The sequence below is a fragment of the Erpetoichthys calabaricus genome, chromosome 4 (genome assembly GCF_900747795.2).
Source record: "Erpetoichthys calabaricus chromosome 4, fErpCal1.3, whole genome shotgun sequence".
Classification (NCBI taxonomy): domain Eukaryota; kingdom Metazoa; phylum Chordata; class Cladistia; order Polypteriformes; family Polypteridae; genus Erpetoichthys; species Erpetoichthys calabaricus.
Window position 1 is genome coordinate 57,056,776 of NC_041397.2, and position 20,529 is coordinate 57,077,304.

At 35.9% G+C, this 20,529-nt stretch overlaps 3 protein-coding genes and 1 non-coding gene across 5 annotated transcripts in view; 1 reads left to right on the forward strand and 3 right to left on the reverse strand.

Annotated features, from left to right (window-relative positions):
- The window catches only part of cdk8 (cyclin-dependent kinase 8), a 1,217,851-nt gene that overhangs the window by 219,849 nt on the left and 977,473 nt on the right, over positions 1–20,529 (reverse strand). The window lies entirely within an intron of this gene.
- Positions 747–6,804, reverse strand: rpl21 (ribosomal protein L21). The gene is made up of 6 exons (XM_028799501.2): positions 6,654–6,804; positions 2,385–2,464; positions 2,197–2,258; positions 1,710–1,822; positions 1,150–1,300; positions 747–875 (listed from the first exon to the last, which is right to left on the reverse strand). The coding sequence occupies exons 2-6, from the start codon at positions 2,449–2,451 to the stop codon at positions 786–788; spliced, it is 483 nt and encodes a 160-aa protein (XP_028655334.1). The 5' UTR covers positions 2,452–2,464; positions 6,654–6,804; the 3' UTR covers positions 747–785.
- Positions 1,427–1,563, reverse strand: LOC114651508 (small nucleolar RNA SNORA27). Its single transcript, XR_003716205.1, has one exon. It is a non-coding gene; the product is annotated as a small nucleolar RNA SNORA27 (small nucleolar RNA).
- The window catches only part of usp12a (ubiquitin specific peptidase 12a), a 150,744-nt gene continuing 149,757 nt past the window's right edge, over positions 19,543–20,529 (forward strand). For both annotated transcript variants that reach the window (XM_051926392.1, XM_028799503.2), the window contains exon 1: positions 19,543–20,071. Coding sequence is in view for 1 of the 2 variants with exons in the window: in XM_028799503.2 (XP_028655336.1) it covers positions 20,024–20,071 (48 nt within the window). In the remaining variant the exon portion in view is untranslated. The remainder of the gene's footprint in view (positions 20,072–20,529) is intronic.

Genomic DNA, 20,529 nt, shown 5'->3' on the forward strand with positions numbered 1-20,529 from the left:
CCAAAGAATCCCTAACAAAACCGGACATAAATGGGGGTAGTAAGACATAAAAGTCTGAGTTCTTCTACAGAACAGTCGATGAGCAAAAAACAGATTATACCTGGAGCCACAAAAATGCTAAAATGACTATCAGGGTAGGTTTTCAGTTGTTTTTAAAAGTAACAAATCTATGATTAAAAAGGCTACTCTGTAGATCAACAAATAGTATCAGTCAAGCATACATTTTGAAAATTGTAAGGCAATGTCTAACTTAATTTTTTCGATAAAAGCAACTACTGTGGTTTGTACATCGATAAGTTTAATTATAATGTTCTTGTATTTGTGACACCAACAGCAGATTTTAAAATCTAGCTCAGAAATTTCCATTTTGCAAGAAACATTTGTATTGCTCAGATAAGCTGAGCTTTAATAGAAGCTATTAAAAGATAGCCATGTTTTAATATTTCTAATAAATCACATGACATCAGCCCAGAGTTCTGTCAACTTTACTAAGTTAAATCCCATGTCAGCTTGCGTAAAATTATTGGATTCAGCCATCCTTCAAGATGGAGTATTCTCTTGTCATGTACCTCCACTTTAAAGTACATATTTTCTCAACTACATTAACCTTGCATTATTTCACCACCACAGCACTTTATTACTTGTGACCAAATTAAAAAAAAATAATCCACAATCTCCTCTTCGCAATAACTTTCTGTACTCTAGACCAGAACTCGAACTTTATCTTTAAAGAAACACTGTTCAAATTGTTGGAAAACAGAACTTTATTTGCATTTTCAGGACAATTATGCCATGAATTCATATGGAATAGGTTCCAACAGCTGGGGTTCATTTTTCTTGGTTCTGACAAAGTGAGCCTCTCTTGGAGCAGCAGGCTGGAAAAAAGGGGAATATGTTAATCTTACTACATGCTTTACATTAAAAAACAAAAAGTAAACAACTTAGCAAATTTTGAATGGCACTTTCTAAATTGAACAAACTTATTTGCTGAGCTCAATATAAAATTATAAAAACTCCCTTCACATATGTTCAGTACAATTACATTATAATACTTTTGGTTGTGAATGTACTCAATTTCAAACACTTAACAAATAAATGCCTTTATTGCCATTGCATTTAAAAATGATATTCTAAAAATGGTCAACAAACCTTGCGCTTCAGCTCCACAAATTTGCCGGATTGTTTGGCCTCAGCTTTCAGTCTTTCATTTTCCTTGACACGTTTCAGGAAGCTATCTCTGCTCTTTGAGTGCTTGATATGCTCGATACGCACATTAATTCTCTTAGCAAGAATCTTGCCTCTGATGTGAGGGGGGGCAAAAAAAAAAAAAAAAAAAAAAAAAAGGTTAAGAACACCAAGCTAAACCAAACTCCCATTGAATATGATAAAAATGCTTATCCACCAATGAATAAACTAAAACACAAGACCGTGTCTCCTCAGACAGGAACCAAGCTAAACTAACAGTGAAATTTGCTTGGGTTTTTATAAGGATTTTTTTTTATACCCCTAAAGAATGGCCAAAAAGGACACAAAAAGTCCATCTGGCAAAGTGAAAGGGGAAGGAGAGCAAATAATAAGTCATATCTCAAGCTGTAGTTTAAGATTTATCCTAATGGAGCGGACTTAATCCAAATGAATATTTTTAAATGCTCTTAGAAACTCACAAATTGTAATTAAAGGGGAAGTGTTATACCTTCAAAAATACTTACTTAACCTGTTTATTGACAATGATGCCTACAGCATGTTGGGTAACATTGTAAATTCTACCAGTCTTGCCATGGTAGCACTTATGTGGCATGCCTTTTTGGACAGTTCCTGTGCCCTAAAAAGAGCACAACAGTCTTTATTGGAATAATTTTGGCACAAATCAAGTTCATCTCCACTCAATTTACATTCTGAGTAAAAGCATATTACTTTATTGATCATAGCATCACTTCTACATTAACCAAGACCATTTGCCCTTGTGGGCTCCAAAGAAACAGTTAAATAAAACATAGTAAGCAAAAATTTACACAATGAACTAAAATGTGCAAAAGTTAAGCAGTTTGAAGTAATTTTAACATGCAATTTAAATTTTAACCAAAGTACATGTTCTGCAGTTATGCAACTATATAGAGATCAGTGGATTTGACTGACAAAACATATTAGACGAATATTAGTATTATTGAATCAAGGTTTATAAAATTAAGTACTCACTTTGATATCAACAATATCTCCTCTCTTGTAGATATGCATGTAAGTGGACAATGGAATAGGTCCTTTTGAAAAGAGAAAATATTCACAATGTTTTCCACAGTTAATTCAGAAAAATCTTGTGTTGAAGATAAGCAAATAATTTTACCTTTTTACAAGAATAGAACTTTCCAACTTGATGCATTACTCACCATGTTTACGGAAAGGCCTGGCGAACATGTACCTTGTTCCCCTCCTTTTGCCCCGTGTGTTCGTCATTTTACCGTTTTAACTAGAGAAGAAAATTGAAAAAGAACAAATAAGTCATCAGAATGCATCTCACAAGTATATATTCTTCGAAGATGCACCCGTTATTGAAAACAGACTTTGCCAATTCACCTCCAAATCCAAACCCAAACAGCTACAAGAATTACCGCTTTCAAAGAACAAATCTATCAGACTAAATATTTTATACATAGGGTTTCCCTCCACTTATTTAGAAACATTACGTCTGTTTTCTCTTTTTGGAATCTCAAGTTGACAGTGATGCAGAATGCCACCTGGCTAAAGTACTCGGCAACCTTTTAATGCCAAAAAGTTAAGGGTACTGTTGCTAAGATAGCTGTAGAATGGAAAATTCAAAGACTTACTACACATAGGTAACAATGAATTACACTTCATTTAACTATTGCAGAATATCCAGATGGGGCAGAGTAGTCTTTAGGCTTTGAAATCACTAAAGGTTTATTGTCTCAAGCATCCTCACCAGTTGGGAGTTATTTCCTCTCCTCTCTGGTCATTTGAAAACAGTATACATCATATTAACCTGTCTCTGACTTTTAGTATACTAACTACTAGGGATTCTTTTATTTTTGCCTTTTACTTCTTGTAAAGCATTATGAGATAGTGTTATATGAAAAATATGTTTAAATAATGAATACTTTTGATACATTTATCCAGTTGAGTCAGACATGTGTACCCATAAAGTAAAAGCCTCAATCACATATTTTAACCAAAATTACTTCATTCATGCTTTAGTTAAAACTGATATATTGAGAATATAGTTCAAGGTATAAATAAAAATGTTATTTCAAATCAGCAAACTATTGGGAACCTGAGGAAAATTCACTCTTGGTATTACTTACACTTTTACCACCAGTTTGAACAGCTTGGAAGTATTTACAGCAAAAAATGTTCATAGAAACAGAGGCTTTTTAAGTCAATATACCATGAAATTCATTATAAATATGGCCAAGGTGTTACTAGTGCTGCTAACAGCTATTACAGTAAAAATCAGTCATATTAAGTAGTATTACTCACATATGACTGCGAGGTTGAGCAGGATGAGCAGGGTGGTGGCTCTGAGGCGAAGGACTTGTGCGGCAATCAGAAGGTTGCCAGTTTGAATCCTATAAATGCTAGAAGTGACTCAAGCAAGCAATTGCTGTGTCCTGGGTATGACAATCTGCATCCAGCCCAACAAGCAGGTCCTCCAACTTGCAGAAAAAACTTGAGTTGGTTACAGGATTGGCACTCCAACCACCGCAAAAAAAAAAAAAACCTTCACACTGTTCCAGTATGGTGCTGAGGTGTCACCCATTACATGGCTGCACGACATAGCCCCGCCACCAACTCTAAGACCATGGGATACGACAACACACAGAGCCACGCCCATCAACTCTAAGACCATGGGACGAGAACACCTGCTGACATCCCCGCCCGTCTGACTGTTACCAGCATTCACCGCAATGTACTGGAGTGTAAAACTATCGCAGCTGCTAAGCTTTCAGCCACGTGAGATTGAGCTGTAATAGGTCTGTGATGCCCTTAGATGTCCGGGGCTGAATGCGCGCTACACTGAATGGATCAACGTGTGTCTACCTGGCGCCGAGAGGCGTGGGTAAGCCGTTGAACCCCATTCGTCATGGGGACCGGGGCTTGCAATTGTTCCCCACGAACGAGGAATTCCCAGTAAGTACGGGTCAATAAGCTCGAACTGATTAAGTCCCTGCCCTTTGTACACACTGCCCGTCGCTACTACCGATTGGATGGTTTAGTGAGGTCCTCGGATCGGTCCCAACGCGGTCGCCGAGAAGACGATATAACTTGACTATCTAGAGGAAGTAAAAGTCATAATTCCGTAGGTGAACCTGCGGAAGGTTCATTACCGGTTGTGCCGACCCGTCATTGGACGGTTAGGACCCGAAACCTCTCTGCCCTGCTTCCCCACCCTCTCTCCGGAGAGGGAGGAAAGGGCGTCCTTCCCCTAACCCCCCGTTCAGCCCTCCGCGCCCGACCGCCATCCAGCCCTGTCCCTCGCTCTGGGAGGTGGGGGCGCAGCGGCGCTCCACCAGTTTTCAGTCACGGACAATTGTATGTTGCTCTCTCCAGAGTTCCATCTTTTCATTTACTTACAGTCGTATCCTCAAACCCACCCCATTTGGACAACTGTGTCTTTCAGTAAGTGTTCACCGATCAATACATAATTATGCGGCGTATGCTACGCTGCGGGTTGGCTAGTATCTTATATTTAATCATTGTATAGGCTAATTTGTTAAGGAAGCCTTTGCAATTTCACTAGCACCACTAAAACATAATATTCTGTTCTCTTGGGATGCAAGGCACTAGCATTCCTAAACTTCTGTTCTATGTTTAAAAGAAAATCCCACAGTGAAACAGCTTTCTCAAGAAATATCAATTTTTTAAACCAATATTAGTTATTTCATGTGACAGATTGCCTGAAATGCGAAGATTTCAATTAAAAGTGACTGTCGCGAGTAGAGGTAAAATTGGATTTAACCAGTATGGAAAAAGAAGGGGAAGGCCCAGATGCACAACTGCATAAGAGGATAAGTACATCAGAGTCTGTGGATTGAGAATCAAATTAAATGTTTTGCACGTTCTCAGTTGACTCCTTCCTTAAACACAGGTTAATAAAATGCTGACCTAAAAGAGGAAGTTTCAAAGAAAAAAGCCATATCTAACACTGGCAAATAAAATAAAGACTCAAAAGGGGAGAAGAAAACGAGACATTTGAAGGAAGAGGACTGGTAAAGAATACAGTATCATACAGAATCCCAAAGTCACCCACTGAGGACCTGTAAAATGATCGTTTCTTAAATTACAAACTCTGATGTACTTCTCTTAGGCAGATGTGCATCCGGGCTGCCTTTTTCTACACTGGCTTGCCAATATCAAGTTTGTCCTCAAAGGACACCATTTTATGAAATCTTTGGTATCTTCATAATTTGTCACATGGAATAACCTTCATTCTGCAAAACAGACTGACACGTTTCTTGAAAAGGCCGTTTCACTTTGGTAATGTTTGAACCCAGAACTTATCTTTAGGAATGCCAGTACTTTTCAACCCAAGTCAACAGTACAGATTTTGGAAATACTAATGCAATTGCTAAGGTTATTCTTATAATACATTAGGATTTAAAAGACTTACTAAACATATGAAATTATGTGAATTTCCCCCTGGGATTAATAAAGTATCTATCTATCTATCTATGCCAAGCGAGTTGACGAGAGCGCTGCTGAAAATAGGGCACTGCAGTTATGTGACAAAATTAAAGACAAATAACTTGAAGCTGTAATAACCATTATCAACACTATAGTAATGTCTTTCTTAAATCATTTAATAGTGTCTTGATTAAAAAAAATAAAAAAATAAATTCTATTAAAAACATGAAAATCTCTGGGCTTCCAAACTTGACTGGTGGTCTACTTTGCAAGCGATCAGAAAGAACTTCTAAACTAAATATTACTTAACAGGAGTGCTTAACGAAAATCAACGTGCGAAGGACGAGGTAAAAAATACTTATTTTAAGCACAAATAAAACAAAAGTGAATAATTTGATATTTTATCCAAACTGTTGTGCCTCTTAGCACTGAATCTCAGGTGGTTTACACACACACACCTTAACACGTGTCAAACAAAAGGCATTAAAATCTTAAAAGATTCTGAATAGTTAAGTCACATGGGTTCGACTTTCACAAAGGCATTTAACAATGTCGTGCCGTTGAAGGTGCAAAAACAACATCCCATCTCAACTTCGTACACAACGTCAAATAACTATTTCACCCGAGCATCAACTAATACTAACAGAAATAATTAGGCCAAAAACGACATATCAAAACTGGCACATTTAAGTGACTATTGTCAACACTCATGTCTACAACTGAACTTAAACAGAACATATTTAATCCAAGGTAGTTTATATATCCATTACTTCAATCGTATTCGTTTCCTTTCAACCCTTTCACAAGTAGGCCTACAAATGCAGCCATGCTGTGCAGACCAAGACGTCAGCACTGAAGCTAATATGAGACCAATGTAACACTCCAGTATACTTTTTTGACATCGTGCTGAAAGGAATTATACTGCAACATTTCACCCGATAAGTTAAGGTATTAAAAGCACGATAAAAACTAAATACCTAATGTTTATTCAATAATAATGTGAGAGCACATCTTACCCCTGCTTCCTCACAAGATGGCGGGTCCGGCGGAAAGAGAGTTCTCAGGACCCATCGTTGTCATTTAGAGACTAAACCGGAAGACTCCAAATATGCCTGAACTAAAAGAAAAACTATTTTCAACCGTAACTTTACAGTTCATTTAATTATCTTTCTTGCTTTTATATATTTAATAGTCTGCTAATTTTTTTAAAGATGCCTAAATAGTGTTTACTTGGTTCTTCGGGTGCGTTTCTGTAAGGCGCAGTTATGTAGCACGATTGGATAGAAACCTATATCTGGCTGCGCAGATGTCTGTTGAGCAGCTGCTGGTACAGTACTTCTTTTCGGAAGTTCAAGTATGACTCGTGAAAGGTACAACCGATGGATTTTCTTTTGACTGATCAAATGTATACCTTCATTAATGACCGTATTCATGGCCCTGGGAATTTTGAGGTAAAAGTTGGCGGAATCGAGCTATACCGTCCTAAAAATGTAAGATTAAAAATAATAATGCCAACCGAGGAATGGACAAAATTACCTTACAGACCTACAAATAAAACCATCAGTTCATTCCACTATGTATTAATGAGTGATTGAGCTATATTGGAGAAGGTTGCTCGTACAATTCCCACTACAGTACTGAGTCCTGAAGCAAGTAACTTTATCTACTGATTCCAAACATTCAGAAAATTGTGGAACGTTAAAAAAATAAGAAAAAAGAAAATTGTGGAATGAATAAATGTTCTTTTGAATAATGGTCAGGTTTTCTTTTAATTACAAAAGGAGCTGCAATGTCATGATATTTATGGCTGCTCGTTTATGTCTTTCTGGCAATTTCACCCATAGATGCCACTTTATGATAAGTAGACAAGGGCATTAAAACACAATTTACTCATTCACATTTTGTGTTAATAAGAATTACTTAAGAATGCATTAAATTCACTTCATTTTTTTGTGTCTGGCATGGCATCTCCTTATTCATCTTGATGTCTAGTTAAGTTTTTGAAATTCCCGCCCATTTTTTCCAGCATTCTAAACCAGAAAAACATTCATTTGTAGGTCATTTTAGACCATATATTGTGCAGGAAATTACACCCTTATGATAAAAACCAAGAGGTGTCTTCAGCAAAAAGCATCAGAAGAACATGAAGTTCTGCATGCCACTGTAAACTGACCCCAGGTGTTCACCCCTTTTAGGATACAAGGCATCAAAGTTACTCCTTTTCACAAAATTAAAAAAAAATGGGGATCAGTAATATAGGCATATGGAGTGTCATTTTATGCTATTTAAAAAGTTTGGTTATCACGAATATGATAATGTTTTTGATACCTGATTCTTTACTAATTGTCTTAGCCTGCTAAAGAGCTACTCTCAGAAGGTTAAAAATGACCAATTTCAAACATAACCACGTAGGCTGTTTTTGATCCTTTATTACAGATCTAGCCCTCTATGAACCTGTATCAGAGGGTGAAAAATAAAAAGTTTTTATTATAATTGAGCATAATCAGACTTTAAACATTTAAAATGAAGCACACATTTTAATATTTGTAATATGTGATGAAAATATTTTTGTTTATTGTGTTCTTCTACCTCATGAAGTAAATCATTACATTTCTTATGAACACACCGAATTAGGTCAGCTTAATCTAATTTAGAACTTTTATGTAAAACTTTCTTTGACAGCCAGAAAAGGTAGAGGTTTGATAAATAATAGTGAATTCAGAATTTTTCAAAATAAAAAAAAAACAAATATGTGTTGGTACATTTCTAAAGGACAACATAGTGAGTGTGTCTGCTATAAGTGCCTCCCTACAGCTCCAAATCCTGATTTGAATTCTGGCACAGGCATTTATGATATTCTCCCAGTATCTATCTGAGGTACAATTGCCTTCATCCAAACTTTCCTCAAATTACTAATGAAGTTAACTGGAGAAACTTAATTGGTCCTAAATGCGTAAATATGGGTGTCTGAGAGTGCCAATGTGCCCAGTGATACAAGGACAGGCCTTTAACCCCATGTCCTTGAACTGGATTAGATATAATTGCTTATGAATGAATAAATGCAGAAACAGTGAGTCAGCATAATGTTTTGAACGTATACACACTCTCTTCTAGGATTTAATCAATTAATCTGTGAAGAATAAATTCTCTTCCAGAATTTAATTACTGGTCATGTCCTGTGCTACTTGTAAGAGCTGTTTTTACCAAGACAATGTAAATGCATGATATTTTCCTTATTCATCAAATATTTGCTCAATAAGCAGACATTTGTAATGTGCAGACTGCAGATGAGGAAGATGGCAACACAACATTATTTATGTGTATTGATTTTTATAGTCTTGTCAGCACCCTCCCCTTAAGTCACTTCTGCTCCAAAATGTAAACATAGTTTCTGCCCTCCACACCTCTTGATCAGTCAGATTAATAAAGTATTCCTTGTGTTAAAGTAGGCATTTCTACTTTTGAGTGTACAGTATAATTTCACTGGAAGGCCTGGTGTCCACTGAAATTTACACCAGTTCCTGTTTATTAGATATACTTCTTGCCATTCACTGTGAGTTTTTCTTGATAGAGACAGAAATATATTGCAAATTCAAGTTCATAAGTTCTGAAAGAAAGTAGAATGACTCAAGCAGAGTTTATACTGTATATTGTGATTTCCAATTCCACAAAAAGAAAAAAAAAATGCTTCAATATGAGAAACTATGTCTTATAACTCTGGGAAGGTCTGAAAACACAAAGCAGGGCAGGCCCTGAAACTAAAGGAAAGTTCAGACTTGCACCTCAAAACAACAAGCCCCAAAAAATGGAAGAAGAACTGTTGCTATGTCAGGCCAACATAAGCAGAATAAAAAATAGTTAATTTATTAAATAAAACATCATTTGTAAACAAACAAAAAACTAAAAAAAATGCCAAAAGGGTAAATAAAAAATATCAAGAACAAAAAGTAATTTAAAAAAACAACCAAGGTAAAACAAAAGGCAATTAAATAATAACAAATATCAGACACAAAAACCAGTAGGGGATCCAATAACAAAAGAAAAAACTTTAAAGAGTCGAAAAGAGCAATGCAAAAATGGTAAAAGGACTACAAAAACTCAAAATAAAATGAAAGCACAAAAAAAGAGCTGAACATAGCCTGGAAAATTATCTAATGTCTCAGCTTGGAAACATTCAATTGTAACAGGAAACATGGTAGTTACCGCCATATAACATTTTGTGTAAGATCCTGTGTAGAAAAACACGGCGGGACAGACAACAATTAGTCACTCTATGCAGTAGCTTCCAGCTGCAGTAAAGATCGATTTCAAAAGTCTTGGCTTAATGTATAGGCCCCTGCTCTACACCTTGATATCTGCAGTGGTCCTGGCCAAACTAACCATCAACAAATTTTCAATTTTCTGAATTTTAGTTTTCCATCCAACTGTGTGACTAATTGTAGTGCTAAGCTACTTGTACCACACTGAAAATGTTGTTTTATATTGCTTAACTTTGTATTTTTTTAATCACACAGATCACATATACTGTATAATGATTAGTCTGGGTAAGTAACCTTGGGTGAGTGTGTTTCCTAAATAAAGAATAGTAATTATTATGCTTTTGTGTCTCCCCTATCCCCGTCTTTGTTGTAATTCTAAAATAGTTATATGTTTGTAATGTGATGATACTGTGTTCTTAGTCTTAGGGGGCCGCTATTGCAGTACCAACACTTTTAATTTCATGGCCATCATTTCCACTCGTAAGCCTTGATAAAAATATTTCAGTGTCTCACTGTAACTGTTGAATTAAAAATTTTAAGCATTGGTTGCTGTGTTACATTATATAGGCATTGGCAATTTTAAGCCAGCCATGACAGTACTCTAAAAATTATAAAGTCTTCCTATCATAAAGTGAATGTTGATTTCTTGGTGTTATCTTCTTTTATTTAAAGCTTTTCATAATCATGTGACCCCCCTGTGACCACAAATTCCATAAATTGGATATTTCTGCCTCATTGCTCCTTGTCTTTGAAGCATTTTCTACCTCCTGTTGTTTTGTTTAATGAAGCTGAAAAATACTTTGGTCTTAGCATTTATGGAATATATGCACATTATTAACATTAACAAATTAACTTCAGTTATACCAACTGAGTGTGGTAAACAGATGGAAATGTTTTCAATACCGTATGTAAAGTTAGAAAAAATAATTACTTGTACTCTTTTTGGCTCAAATGCATAACAGACTAGTGAAAACAGATAAGGTAATTTAGAACTGGAAATAAGAAAATATTATTATATTTTTCAAATATTGGAAGCCTCACATTAGTATTGAGCAATATAATGGAATGTTGACAAGGGCTGAATGTCACAGGTCTCTGCTGGATAGCAGCATCAATGAAATGAGCAGCAGGAGCTTTTGAAAAAATAACAGTCTGTCAAGCTATCTATCTACCCTTCTATTTACAAATTCACTTTATTTCTGTTCAGTATACAAGGGGAACAAAACCTACGTACGTTGGCAGCATTAGGTACAAGGCTGTAACTAAACCTGGAGACTCAAGATTGTTAGAGATCACAGCAGTTTTTTCATTGCATAATCTACCATGTGTTACTCCAAAATAGTCTTAGTGCAGAACATTCTCATAATTAATGTGACTGGAGTGTGATGTCATTGTAAATAGTTAAGGAATTTAATCCTAGTAAATGTTAGGCAATTTTAATTTTGAAAGGTATACACAATGCATTAATCAAGCTGAACTGCACAAACTGTAGAATAGTATATATTTTTAAAAATAAATTCCATTCCTTGTATGAGATATCAATTAAGAGGACCACTTCCCATTATTACCTAATAGCAATATGAGATGTGCATTGTGAAACATTTGCTGAAGTCTGAAAACACTATGTGGTAGATATCAACATATTAATTAAAGAAAGAAACTTATTCTCTACTAGGACAAGTTTGCTAAAACATATTTCTATATCTATATTCTATATCCATATTTCTATAGTCAAAACACTATGGGGATCCATTGTTATCTGAATAAATAAATATGTATACCTGAAAGTTCAAAACACTAAGGGAGACCCAAACAGAAATCACCCTCTCTGCTATTCAATGTATTATACGTCTAATTTCATGGTGAATTCACCAAGGGGAACCCCCGGTGCTGTTCGTTATATTATCAATATATCATCACAGTCAAAATACCAACAGGATTCATCGGTATTCCAATATAAGATATGCTTACTTAAGTTTTCAAACCCCAAGAGGGACCCAACCAGAACCCCTGATTGCATCTTGCCTGAAGAAGGGGCCTGAGTTGCCTTGAAAGCTTGCATATTGTAATACTGTATTTTAATTAGCCAATAAAAGGTGTCATTTTGCTTGACTTTTCAATAAATAAATACGAGCAAATTCTGGAAGCAAACATCAAAACCATCTGTAAAAAAGTTGATGTTTAAAAGAGGATGTGCCCTACAATAAGATGATGATTCAAAACACACCTCAAAATCTACAATGGAATACCTCAAGAGGTGAAAGCTGACAGCTTTGCCATGGCCCTTACAGTCTCCCGACCTAAACATCATTGAAAATCTGTGACTGTAACATACTGGCCTAAACAGGTTTGACAATGGATGAATGAATAAGTTCAGGAGTTATGTAGTCTTAGAAATAGTTTCATGTACCACTGCCCCTACTGTAGAGACCAAGAATAAAATCTTATTTTTGTTTCTACTGTAATCAATAACTACAACTAAACAAAGTGCATGCCAATTAGTCTAATGTGTGATCTGAAAAATGTTTGGTTTTCCAACAAAAAGAGTTTACCCCACTTATTGATACAATTTATTATGTTTTTTTTACAAACCTGCTTCTTCGCTACAATGTTGTAGAGAGTTGCCACCTGTTTTGGCAATAACTACCAAAAGGAACAGCACATTCAAACTGTGACATATTTGCTTCTTAACTTACATGTCCTGTATCTTCTGTTTCAGGGAATTGGAACCCCAGAATAAATCCACATAAACACAAACAAAACATATCAAATCTCCTAGTTGGGGAAAAAAGGTGGACCAGGTATGTTACTGCTACAGTACTATGTCTCCCAAAATTGATCTGCATTTGCTGTTATTACGAGGTGTGCACATTCATCAAAATAAATCTATTTTCTGTCATTTTTAGTACTAGGGTGTTGTACCGTGTTAGCCATTATGAATGTAGAGAAAAGCCAAGCAAAATGACACCTTTTATTGGCTAACTAGAAAGATTACAATATGCAAGCTTTCGAGGCAACTCAGGTTACATCTTGCCTGAAGAAGGGGCCTGAGTTGCCTCGAAAGCTTGCATATTGTAATCTTTCTAGTTAGCCAATAAAAGGTGTCATTTTGCTTGGCTTTTCTCTACTGTCATTTTTATTAACTCAAATGTTTTGCTGTTTCATTTAGCTTTGTTAAATAAAAATCTAAATTAATCTGTTTACTTGCATGTTGTATTATATAAAATACACACCTAAACATACAAGTGTTAAGTGTGCATTAAAAAATTGTGAGGAGAATGGGCCATTCAATCCAACAAGCTTATCCATCCTATTCACCTGGACTGTCCAAAACGGTTGAGATCTGAAAATCCCTAAAGACCTACGCTCCACCACACTACTTGGTAATTTATTCCACGTGTCTATGGTTTATTGTGTGAAGAAACAATTTGTAACATTTATGAGATATTTGCCCTTAACAAGTCTCTAACCATGTCCCAGTATTCTTGTTGCAGTATTTATTTTAAAATATCCACGGGGATCCACTGTACTAATTCCATTCATAATTTTAAACTTTTCTTTCATGTTATCTCCATTTGCTTAAACTGAAAAGGTTCAGCTCCTTCAAACTCTCCTGAACGTTTATAACTCTTAGTCCCGGAATCACCCTTGTTGCTCTTCTTTGGATTTTCTCTTGTGCTACTATATCTTTTTTTGTAATATGGAGACCACTATGATTCCTGGGCCCTTCTCATAAAGTGTATTTTCAAGTTTCAGACCTTTCATTGTGTATTCAAATCTCACATTTTTACTTCCTACATGTAATACCTTACATTTAATTTCATCTAACACAAACATGCCCAAGCCTGTATGCTGTCCATGACACTCCATAACAATTTAGCTGATTCTACATAATCTGCTCTTCAACCTACTTTCATATCATCAGCAAACTTATCAGCTTACTGATGATATTCTTGTCCAGATCATTTATGTATATTATAAAAAGTAGTGGCCTCAGCTCTGATCCCTGAGGGACACCATGTTTAACATCAACTAATTCTGAAAAAGTACCCTTAACCATTACACTTTGTTTCCTGTGTTTGAACCAATTTCTTATACACCTAGAGACCACATCCAGAATTTGCACTTATTTTAATTTGATCAGTAACCTTTCATGTGGTAACTTATCAAAATCCATCTGTAAAACAAGATATGCACCTCTATTATTGTACACCTTTTACCTTCCTCATTTAATTCAGCATTTTACAGCAAGAGATCAAAAAAACATTTGAAAGGTCAAAAAAGAAACCAAAAAAAAAAAAAATGCTAGCAAAGTCAAAGCAATAGCAAGCAATTTTTTGTGTACTACATTTATAAAAAGATGATAAAAGAGAATTTAAAACCTTTAGGGGCTCAAAAGGGGAAATCATTGAAAATGAATAGGAAATAGCAAATGAACTGAATCAATATTTTTCTTAAGTATTTGTAAATGAAGAAACAAATGTAATGCCTCATGCAGAAATGAAAACAAACTTTGAGTTCATAGATTTTAAAACAGAAGAGTCCCGTGGGCTCTGTCCTGATGGGATTTTGTCGATTGTATTGAAAGAAATGAGAGATGTCATTTTGAGCAACAGGAGAAGTATCAGAGGACTGGAAAGTTGCAAATGTGACTCCAATCTTTAAGAAAGGGGACAAAATGAATTCTAGTAATTACAGACCAATAAGTCTTAATTCTGTGCCATACAAAATTATGGGAACTAAAATAAGAAAGAAATAAGTCCCCGTATGAAAATAACATACTAAATAACAGCCAGCACAGGTTTATGTAAAGAATATCTTGCCATATCAGTCTTTTAGATTTTTTGAATAGGCACCTGCAATAGTTGACAAAAACAAAGCATACAACATAATTTACTTAGACTTTTAAAAAGCCTTTGATACAGTCCCACATCAAAGATTAGTACTAAAAGTAGAAGCTGAAGACATCAGAGGTAACCTACAAAACTGTACCTTAAAGTTGATTAACTTGCAGGAGACAGGGAGTACAGTCCTGGGACTGTTACTTTTTCTGATTTATATTAATGACATTGATTATGTCATACTCTGAAACTTATAGAATTAAATCTGTTTAGTCTCAAGCAGAGGAGACTGTGGGGGAACTAATCCAGGTTTTTTAAATTCTCAAAGGCATTGATAAAGTACAGTAGATCCAGTGGAATCACTGACTTGAGGACACCAATAGAAATTAAGAGGAAGTTTATTTAGGACTGAAACCAGAAAGTACTTCTTTATACAAAGAGCTGTAGCAATATGAAACAAACTACTGGGTCATGTAGTTGAAGCAGAAACCCTGACAATCTTTAAGAAGTACTTGGGTCAGATATTAGGACCCAGCTTAGCTATTAGTTTAACAAATGAGCTTAAAGGAATGAATGTCAAATTTCTTACGTTCTTGTTTATAGTGAAACAAGACCTTCCTCATCCAAACCCATTTTAAGTATTTGTTAATACTTCTGTTCCAAACATGGGCTGCTTGATCTCTTCAGTAATGATTTTTTCCATTAATTCACATGTGATGCACATTATGTTTACTGGTTTATAGTTACTTGGATCAGCCTGATATCCTTTTTCTTATAATGGGATACTATAGTATTTGTTAGCCTCTAGTCTTTAGGATTTCCCCAGTATGCAAAGATTTTTAAAAAATATATGCCAAAGTTTTATATATGTACTTACTAAATTCCTTAAGCACTTTAGGATAAATATTATCTTGCCCTGGTGATTTGTTTTAGTTCAACTTATTTAAAATTGGCAGTACTTCTCCATTTACAAATGCCTAACTGCCTCCTTATTAGTCTGTGTTACTTTTGGTAGGTTATTGACTTCTTCACACATATAAACTTCAATAAAGTGCAAGTTCAAAGCATTTGCTACTTCAATGTCTGTGTATTCTGCCTCTCCTGTGATGGTACCTAATAACCTTCTACTCCTCCTTGACATTCAAGTCAAGTCAAGTAACTTTATTGTTGTATCACTTAACAAAATGTACAGGTGAGTGATAAACTTCGGTGCAAGCTCCACTGTCATAGATTAATACTAATTCTAAGTGTAGATTTACACAATAGAGTATACACATAATAAATACAGTTCAACTGGGGGCAGAGCAGTTACTATACCAGTGATGCATCCAGTAAGGATGCTTTCAATGGTGCAGGTGTAAAATGATCCGTGGGTGCGTGCACTTATGCCAAACCTCTTCAGCCACCTGAGATAAAAAAGCATTGTTGCGCCTTCTTCAACACTTTTCTGGTGTGAATAGTCCATGTGTGGTCTTCGGTGAAATGCACACCTAGGAACTTATAACAGATTAGACAGTATCTGACAAAGTATGTTGCACAACTCCTGGTCCAGACTTTGGTCTTGTCACATCTACACTACAGCAACTCTCAGCTGACAGGAGTACCAGCATTTGTGTCACTGCAGATGATTCAAAATGAAGCTGCATGTCTGTTGTTCAACCAGCCGAACCAGGCACATGTCACTCCTATCTTCAGTTCACTACTTAGTCTTCCCGTAGTGGCACATATTAAAATTAAATCCTTGACGTTTTCCTACAGAGTAGTCAGTGGTGTAGCACCTATATATATGGGGACACTTTTGTGGTCATATGTTCTTTATAGATCATTCAGGTCTGCTAATGAATGCCATTTGGTGATGCCACCACTGCATGGTATCAAATCTCAGTCCAGACTCTTTTTATATGTAGCTCCTGGAAGATGGAACAAGCTGCCCACCTCCATTCAAAATTCTTACTCTCTTAATGTGTTTAAGAGATGTCTAAAGATTGTCTTGTTTGGTAACGTGTTACATTTTACAGTCACAGGAACGATTTATTCTCTTCTTAGTGAATCATAGGAATCAATTTGTGAGAATAAATTGATTTGGTACAGTAGAGATTCACAGGAGTGCAAAAACACCTGTGTGATACTGTCAGCCTTTTTAATTTAGAGCAGTGTTTCTTAAATTACGGGTCGTAGACATTTCCATGATGGGTCACCACATAATTGTGAGGTAAAATTAACCCAAGATTTTCCAAGGGTGAATTCTGTATTGAATGAGAAACTGCCCACTATTTTTCATACTGTTTGTGGCAGTGCAATATGTGAAACTATGCTGTTGATATATCTCGGAGAGCTTGGTTTATGTGGTACTAAAATATAAGTATTCCCACTTTCCATCTCACAACCAGTGAAACAATCAAACTGAGAAGACTGACAGCAAAGACATGTTTAAGAAAGTAAGAAGATGAAATGACAGATGAGTTTGCAACGTGAAGAGACCATGGCACTAATCTGAAACATCAAAATGAAAACAGCAGGTGCTGCTCAAGGATGTGATGATTTTTGGGGTTTGTGAGGGATGAGTCAGTATAATGAGGGTATACATAGTGCTGTAGCAGTGTTTTATACTAAATGAAGTTTCATTGGTCATGGATAACTGATTGGTCCTTCATTAAGTGTTTACAGCATACATTGAATCTAAATCTACAACTGAGGTGCAAACAAGTCTTTTTATTAAGTTTAAAATGCCTTGGTGAAGAAGAACCTGTTGTCATACAATTTTAAAGTAGTTTGATAAATATCAATCTACTGGTATTGTGAAAGATGTGTTTTTTAAACCACTGAGAACTGCAAGAACACCAGAAAATATCAAAAGAGTGACACAAGCACTAGACATTCAGTACGATGTTAGTCAGTAGAGTTAAACATTTTAAGCTGGACTGTTCACTGAATTATTTAGCAAGATTTATCCTATTACTTGTATAAAGTACACATAGTGTAAATATTTTTAGGAATAATTTACCTTTTTTCAGTTCATTGAACTGAAAAATGAAAACCAGAGTATTTTAAACTATTTGCAAGGTCAATCAGAAAAAGTTATTGTTAATAGTGGAGCTTACTTGAAAAAGTTTTTTTTAAAATTGTTTAATACATCATAAATAAGCTGCATTGATTAATTTTTTAATTACTTCATTCCTTAACTGGTGCCATAAGTCAAATGACAAAATTAAGTGACTTTTCATGCTATGCTTTAAAAAAATCATCATAACCTTACGCCAAACCCCAAAAACTTTTATTCACAGCTTTACTAAAGCTTAAACTAAGTATTTCCACTGGCAGTGATAGACCTCAGAAATCTATACCAGTTTTAAATTATAACAGTTGTTTTAAGTTTAAGCATCAGATGCTCACTGTACAGAGTTTACATGTTCTCCTCATGTCCGTGCAGTTCTCATCCTGGTACTCTAGTTTCTTCCCACAGTACAAAAGGAATGCAGGGTATGTGGATTGGTGGTGCTGAATTAGCCCTAGTGTGTGTATGTGTGTTCACCCTATGATGGGATGGCATCCTGTCCAGGAATCGTTTTTGCCTTGCACAATGTGGTTGCTGGGATAGGCTCCAACTGCCCCATGCCCATGCTATGAATAAATATATTTGTTATATGTATAAACAAAATATTGTTTTTTAACAATGCGTTAGTCTCCCATTTTTCTCTGATAGTAATATTTATATGAGAAAATGTGATTGAAAAGAAACAAAAACATTTTTTAATTATACAGCTATTGTTATTTGTCTCTTTATGTTACTATAATAACAATCCTCTTCTTTGATCCCAGTACCTTATCAATTTTCTAATCTGAGTCCTCAGATTAAAAAAGTTTTTGGAGGTTTAAAGTGCATACGCGTTCCCCTTCAGCGGGTTTCATTTAGATATTTAAAGTGCAAGTGAAAGTAGTGCCTGTGTAATTCATGGTTTGTTCTTTTTACAACTATATCATCATAATGCAATACAGTACAAACACGTTTATAGTAGAATATATTTTTTACAACTTGTTTTTGAATTGTTCTTCATAGAGCAAATACAAATACTCTAAATGATTACGTTTATAATCATTATCTTCACCATTCCTAATTAAAACAGCACTACCTGTACTATTTTTTGTATTTAATACAATATATATTCAGTATGCACAACTATTATATTGTTGAAACAGGGAATAAGTTCGACAAGAACTTTTAAGTGAATGTTCAAGCAAGTACTTTCTTACTTTTACTTAATTAGAAAGGTCAATGGAGTGCTTTAACTTTTACTGGAGTACATTTTGCTCTTTTACTTGCGCTTTAACTTAAGCAAATTGTTTGAGTACTTCTTCCACCACTGGTTAGTGCTGGAGTTACTAGTCTTAAACGCCTTACGCATGTTTTTCTTCCTTTGCAAATTTCTTTTCAAGTCCTTAATTATCCACACTGGAGCTTTCTTTAATTTGTTACTGCTTCTAAATGTTGTGAACTTGTCCTGCACTATATGTAAACAATGTTTAAACCTTTTGAAATCGTTGTGTACAATTGTATACTTAATTTTACCTACCTTTTAAAATGAAATGTAAATGGGCAAACATTATTCTAAAAAGCATTTGGATTTCTAACGAGAACTTAATTTTAAAAAATGTATGGCAGTATCTGATTGCTAAAGGTCCTAGTATTAAGAAGGATGCGTAGTGTAGAATAGCAGCAGAGCATTGCTTCCTTTAACTTTGTCAGACGTTGACGAAAATGACCCGGATGTGTTTGTGCGCTCGCGCAGTAAGACGGCGCACAGTACAGCTCTCCAACCCGCGTGTGAATTCGAGGGGCTTTTAGGACCCCGGGGAATCGACAGGAGTGCCTCATCCTTTACGTCATCAGGCAGCTAATTGAGGAAGAGATGTTTTGCTGTCATCGTAAGCCTTAGAATGTCCAGGCAAATCAATGTTGACTGACTTTTGACCTTCTACAATTCGGTCCGAACGTTTCGGAGGGGCTATCCTTCAGTGGAATTGTTGGACACCGCACCACGGATTGTTGAAAAAGGGGGAGGCGCGCGTGTGCAACGACAGCAACTTTCAAGCCAGTCCTTCTGTTTCTTGTTACGGTGGTAACTTCAGGTGATGGTCTTGGCGGCTTTGAGTGCCGGCTCCAGCACAGCAGAGTGTCGGCGCATTGCACCGTAGGTCTTCGCTGCTCCGTCCTGCAGGCAGCGCTGATTACCCACAACCTCCTTCCCCTTTGCTCCCTGTGATTGGGTGGAAGATGGCGCTGGGCGGATGGAAATCCTAATGACAGTTTCCAAGATCGCCTCCATTTGTACCATGGTGAGCAATTATTTGGATTTCAAAATGTATATTTTAGTTTTGCTTCCTTGCATTTTATGCGCACATGTCTGTTAGCTATATGTAAAAAATGAAAACAATGGCCGACTGTGAAGCGGAGGTCTTAACATAAATTTTGCACCCCCCCCTTCACTTTCATTTCACCCCTTTGCTTGACTCAGGCCTAATTATTTTATCCCAGACCTAATGTGACCAGATGTTTAAAGGCGAACTGTTAAAATGAACTGTTGAAGACCTTTTAATATTTTAAAGCTGACCTTTGTAAGCGCATACAGTAGACACGTACGCTTGTCCCATATGCAGTGAACCTGTAAGGTGTAATATAAAAAATACGTATTGCATTTTACAAAAAAAAAATAAACCTGCAACTTTTTTGCGCCGCACCCCCTTACCGTCTCGGGCAATTATGGCACACTTCGGTGGAGATGAGACGTTCGGCC